At 41.7% G+C, this 6520-nt stretch overlaps 2 protein-coding genes across 4 annotated transcripts in view; one reads left to right on the top strand and one right to left on the bottom strand.

The window, feature by feature from the left end:
- afap1l2 (actin filament associated protein 1-like 2) overlaps nt 1-6520 on the top strand; it is a 35751-nt gene that overhangs the window by 19923 nt on the left and 9308 nt on the right. The window lies entirely within an intron of this gene.
- LOC116671097 (kelch repeat and BTB domain-containing protein 13) lies at nt 8-2106 on the bottom strand. Its single transcript, XM_032502035.1, has one exon. It carries the CDS (start codon nt 1804-1806, stop codon nt 289-291), a length of 1518 nt encoding a protein of 505 aa, XP_032357926.1. The 5' UTR covers nt 1807-2106; the 3' UTR covers nt 8-288.

Below are 6520 nucleotides of genomic sequence, written 5' to 3'. Positions count from 1 at the left end.
ACACACACACACACACACACACACACACACACACACACATGCACAGTGGCCTCCCCTAAAATAAACTACTGTAGCAGCTGTTGCTAATCAGAACAAATGTGTAGTGTCAGCACGTGTGCATGTGTGTGCAGTGTTAGTGCATTGAAACAAAGAGCCTTTGTGTTACTATGCAATCAGAATTGTCTAGTAGTACGATTGTTTGTCTCATTGTTTTTTAAATCTCAGACTCGTATTTCTAGCTTAGAAACCCGTAAAAACAAATCATTGTTTTCCAGTTTTTCAGTAATTTCACAGTTCCGGTACAGCTTCCACAAATCCTTCAGATGTGTCTGGCAAAGACATCTTTTCTTCCTCCCCATCTGCATCCAGCTGTGGTAAAACGGGTCCTGTCTTGGGAAGCCTGAGTAAACACGTCCACAGTGAACCACTTTTTGGAAACCCCTTCATCTGCCTGCGGGGCTTCCACCCATCTCCAGTGATGGTGTATTCAAGAGTTAGCATGTGTTTCACAGTGAACACGGAGTCCCCCCGGATCATTGCAGAGAACAGTGCCCCCTTGCTGTTGATGTAGTGTCCGGGCATGGCTGTCCACTGGCCTGTTGTGATGTTGTAGCTGTCCATTAGACAACGCAGGAAGTCGTCACAAGGCCCGTTGCGCATCACATATAAATTGTCTCTGTGAGATACCATGCAGTGCCCATAGCTTTGAGGTTTGATCATGGTGGTTGCAAGTTTCCACTCATCTTTCACTTGCATGTATTCATATATGTCTGTGGTGTCTGGTGGTTTCCAGAAGCAAACAAACATCCGCCGTCTTGCAACAGCACATGCTGCAGATAGTACAGGTCTTGGTGCATGCTGTATAAATGTCCACTCCCCCTTCTCAACATTATAACTCTCTGCTGTGGATATTTGCCGTTTTTGGAATTCACCCCCAATGGCATAGAGTTGGCCCTCATGCCCCAGCAGGGTGAAGTCATATCTTAGTTGCTGGGGACCTGGAAGAACAGTCCAAACCCCTGACTCAGGGTTGTAGCAGAAGCTGCTGTCCACTGTGTCCTTACCGTAACCGTAAACTCCCCCCACAATGTACAATCGATTGTCAAGCACTGCCACTCCAGCCATGGAGGTGCTACAGAGAGTTGGGAGGTTTGTCAGATGCTTCCAATCTCCCTCTTTTTCATCAAGGTAGCAAACAACCCTAAAGGAGTCCTGTAGCAGTTCCATTGAAGGAGAGTGTGTGCCTAAAGCAATATAAGAAGCAGGAGACAATGATTGAGAATATTGAAGAAGGTCTTCAGGGATCAAACTTTCTGCTGCATCCTTCAAATCATCAAAAGCATCACGAAGGAAAAGAGCAGCATTGTGAAAGAGTGCGTGCACCCCAAAGATGGATGCCGCATGGTAAAGCAAGAGGCAATTGTCTGAGTCAATAATGTCACAAAGGTGCTGCACCAAACATGCAATCTGCAGGAATGCAGCACACTCTACAGCTTCTACAAGCTCATCTGGGTCACTAATAGTGGGGACCTTTCCCCTGCAGACACTAAGGGCAATGAGGAAACCCCTTGCATGCACTCCTCCCTTCAGGTAGAGCTCGTCCTGGTGACATTCCGTCATCCCAGAGTGAAAGAGGGCAGAGAAGTAGTTGCTGTATCTCACGAGCAAGGCCCGCTCCACAGTGAACCAACTCTCATCCACCCTCACTCTCACCCAGCCCGTCTGGTGCTCTCTGTCCTCCAGATCGAGGGTCACATTCTCTGCACGAATATCCGGGTTGACTCCCAGGCCTTCAGGCACTTCCATGATCTATTAAACCGATGTCTGTTTTCTTCCTAAATCAGGCTCTCAAGTGACAATACAATGTGAATGTCGACTGTTGTTTCGCCACTTTTTCCGCAGAACTGGACGGTAAATAAAGGTTTATTAGCCTTCCATTGCACCCTGTCTGCATGGTCTGAAAATAGAGTTGTGCTATAGATAGCAGCTATGCCACTCGCAAGCAGCAGGCAGGAAAAGGAAAACTGTTGACATTCACACCAAGCGGTACTGTGACTGCCGGCAACTGGTGATTATCATAGCTGCGATATTATTGGCGGGAATAAGTATTTGCTGGATTATTCATGATTACATTACCTGCCAGCACTGCCCCTTAGAATTTTTTTTCTGTCTCCCCATCTGGCTTTTACCCAATATTAATTCATGCTTCAAATATAATTAGAACAGGTTTCATTTTAGTGTTTCTAACCAAAAAGATACTTTGTTACAAGTGATAGCAAAGGCCAAGAGAGTTCTCCTGAATCTGGCTTTCCAAAGCCGATTATTTTTATCACTACCTTCTCCTTTGCTCTGAGCTCCCAGCAGGCTTTCGGATACACTGTGTGCGTGTGTATGTGTGCGCGTGTGTGTGTGCGTGTGTGTGTGTGTGCTTTTGCTGTGCCGGATTCTTGGCATGGGAACCAGGGATTTTCCATGTTGCTCTGACTGTTCGTTTTTTGGGCTCTTTTTCCCACTCTTTACTCAAAGCCCCTCCACCACACCCCTATTCCTCCTCCGCTGCCCCTGTCTTTGCCGTGTTATTTATGCTTTGACTCCTCGATCCACTCCTTCTACCCAATGTTTCTGTGGTGAGGATGTGTGTGAATGTGTGTGTGTGAGAAGTGAAAGGAAAAGGGCTAAAGTGACTATTAGAAGGCTGGAGTGATTGCAGTCTTCTGGGACAAAAAAACACACACTTACAGACACACACCAACACACCTGCCGGCATGTTCTTTTCCCTTCTAGATTTAATATCAGACCAGCTGGTCTGAGGAATGGCTCACTATACTCCTTTTTAACCTTGGCCCAGAGAACAGGGAAATTTAGTTTTTTGGAGATGAGGGAATGGGAGAGAGAAAAAGAAGGAAGATAGAGATACGGGTGGGTGGGCGGTCGGGTGGCTGTTGCTGCTGCTCTGGAATGCCTGGCTCTTTGTTTTAATTAACAACAGATGCCTGAAGTGCTGTTGTGTTTCACTGTGGAGCAGTTTACACTGTAAGTGAAGTTGTGTGTCTATGTGCGTGTACTTTTCTCAGAGAAAACACTTTTTCCTGTCAGCTTTTGTAGCTGTTTCTTTTACTTTTGGAGTCATGTAATCTTAAAAAATCTCTATTAATACCACAAAATGATACAACATACCCTTTTCGATATTGTTGTTAAGATTTAGTTTCAAGGGTTTTAACAGATTATCATTTAATTTTAACTAATTCATCATTGGAAAAGAAAACAAATAAAATTAAATTAATCAGCAAGCACAGCACTGTGGAGATAGGTCTTGCAATGCGCGACTAATCAGCAAGTAATATGTTAAAGTCAGAGACACATATTTTATTGGATCCCTTGATCCGATGGCTTGTTTATTTCCTTCATTGTGAAACTGGCTCAATTTCCTTCCTCTGTGATTGGGGGCATCGTCCATCTTGTTCTGTTTAGACCAGGCCTGCATCTGAAAAAAACAATTGAGCGTTGTCCCTTCTAACTTATTTACAGCATTTATGGGGCTCAGTCGTGTTGGCTTCTTTGTTTTGTGATGTGCTTAAAGGGTTTATCTATGCATACCAACGTAACACTAATAAATAACAACCATTTTAGCTGAGCAGCTTGGATATTAACACAGAAGCTGTAAGCAAATCAATTAGTAACAGTATGACAGTATGACAGACATTGGGGCTTGTTATCAATGTCACTGACATCATCAAGGATGGTTCTGTTCCACTTGACTGTTGATGCACTATGCACAAAACTACTGCTTTGGCACTATCACACCTAAATAAGTAATTAGTTACAATATGTTTGACAAGCCAGGGATATAAGTTTAACCTTTTCAGTTAAATTGGTCGTATTATGTTATTTTTTTATATATATTTGCTCAGCATTGCATCATTTTGAAAAGGAGAAACCTGTCAAAGTTATATTTATATCATGTATTTGCTGACAATCGTCAACAGCTTCATAATGATTAACTGATGTTACCCTCCTTAAACCACAGTGATAACACTCCCACTCATTTCTTTGTGGAGCTTTTCCCGCACTCTCTGGCATGCTAGCTAATCACAAAAAAACAAGTATTTGTCACTGTGACTGTATGATGACGTCTGGTATTATGACAGATTATTGCATCTGCTATGTATTACTGGAAAAGTGTTAGATATGGTGGGAAAGGAGCTAACAAGCAGGGAATTCCCTGTTTACTGGGATCTGACTGTCTCTGACAGCCCACATCAGAAATGCTGATTTTTATCCAAACAGATTTGTTTTTCAGTATTTTGTTGGTCTATAAATCTAAACTTAACCAGTAACATTATTACCACTATACCACCAACACAATAGATTAATGCCTCTTTAATTTGATTCATTTTTCTTTTATAGAGAGTTGCTTCACACCAAACTCCCAAAGTTGATTTCAGAGTCATATTACAGGAAGGGAATAGCTTTTGCTGTATTAAACATTGAAGGGAAGCAGTTTTGACCAGTGGATTTCCACCCTTAATTAAACAAACTCTAATCTTATGAGCTACTTTAAGATCTTACCGAGCCAGCCTCCCTCAGGCAGGATTTGCTTGATATATGCAGCTTCTCTGCCTAAGGGTTACATTTCATATTTCTATGATCTTGCAGAGAATGTGACAGCCTTTGGGAGAAGTAAAATGAATATGAAGTAATACAGACAGCGTGTTCAGATCATTGGTTGGAGGAAACATTAGACATACTGTAGTTAAGAAATCGCTTTATGTCATTCAACTCGTTGGGTTTCACAGAGTTCACTTGAGAATAACTTAAAAAGTAAATCCAGCAACATTAAGATTTCTGCAACATGAATATACGAGCTGCGTCCTTAGGTGACTTATGTTTTCCCTTTGTGCCACATTAACAGAATAGTTGAAATAATATTACAGAATAATATGTAAGAGGGTATACATTACATATTTCTCCATCATTCATCTCTTTGCTTCAGGATGTTTCTCTCTTTACACTGGAAAGATTACACCGATTAAATCTTTACTGGCCGCTAGTGAATTTTTAGAGCTGGTATGTCATCTTAGTTGTAGTAGATACCAAGGCAAAACTTGCATATCTCCCATCCTCTGCCTGCCGCCATAGATATGTGATAGCTTGAGACATGTGGTCACAAGTTGAGGAGACAAAGAAGAAATTCAAACTGGTGGGAAGTTTGTGTTTTACTTACTGTTTCAGCATGAGTCAGAAAGTCAGCTTTCGATGCCTACAGGGAATGTTCACACCACAAAATCAAAAATACATGCTCTTACCTGTATGGCAATTTATCAATCTAGATTGTTTTGGTGTGAGTTGCCCAGTGTTGGAGTAATCAACCATAGGGATGTCTGCCTTCTCTTTAATGGATGGCACTCGGTTTGTGGTGCTCAAAGTGCCAGCAGTCATGACCCAATTACTCAAGATAAACCACAAACAGTGGTAAGTAGTTTCATGTAGGAACTAGTTTCTTTCTACCAAACTACACCCGTCAACCGCATCACCATGCAGGAGGTAAACATTAATGGCATCTTCCTCGGCTGAGCTGTAACGGTAGCTAGCTCAGGTGAGCTAGCAGTATTGAACTACTATTGCACAGCAAGTCATCTAGTTCCATTATATTCGAAACAAGGCAGGGTCAATATCTCCAACACTCACATCGAATATCTCAAAAACTCACACCAAAACAATCTAGATTGATAAATAGCACTACAGGTAATAGGAAAAACATGTATTTTTGATTTTGGGGTAAACCTAATGATGTAATTCCAGTGTGACCTTTAAATAAACAGAAAACCAGGAAAATAAGTAAGCCCCAAAGTGGGGGGTTTAAAGACTGGCTGCAGAATAGCCATTGTGCACAATAACACAATTCCACGGAAAAGAAATCTGTGTTTATCTAACAAATAACTGACTGTATCCCTGAAACTCCATTTATAGTGAATATGACTTAGTTTTCTCCAAAATTCTCCAGAATTGGCAGCAATTGCCAGATGTGTAGATGTATGACACCCTACAAGATGAAGTTCAGCAAAACTGTTGCCAAGTGATAGATGATGATACATAGCTCATGGCATGTCATCCTACATGCTAAGAAATGCCAATAAGACTTTTGCATTTTTACATTTTTTACAGCCATAAGTATTTGATAAATTGAATATAAACATACAGTTTAACGGTTTAAAGGTTGTATTCAAAGAAATACTTTAAGTTTCACAACTTAAGGAAAGCTAAATAAGAAAAGTGATGACTGATGTCTCCGAAAATATATTTTGGATCATTTAGCTGATCATAAAAGTAATTCTTAATGAATTGAGACTCACTTAAGCTGCCAAACAGCAGAGAGCCGGGTGGTTTCCAGCAGAATGAGAAAGGGCAGACAGACTGTCTTTACCACACAGGAGATATGAAGAAAGACAGAAGTGAAGCCACACTGCACACACACGCGCGCACACGCGCGCGCGCGCGCACACACACACACACACACACA

Source organism: Etheostoma spectabile, chromosome 21 (genome assembly GCF_008692095.1).
Source record: "Etheostoma spectabile isolate EspeVRDwgs_2016 chromosome 21, UIUC_Espe_1.0, whole genome shotgun sequence".
Taxonomy (NCBI): domain Eukaryota; kingdom Metazoa; phylum Chordata; class Actinopteri; order Perciformes; family Percidae; genus Etheostoma; species Etheostoma spectabile.
This window is presented reverse-complemented; position numbering and strand designations above follow the sequence as displayed.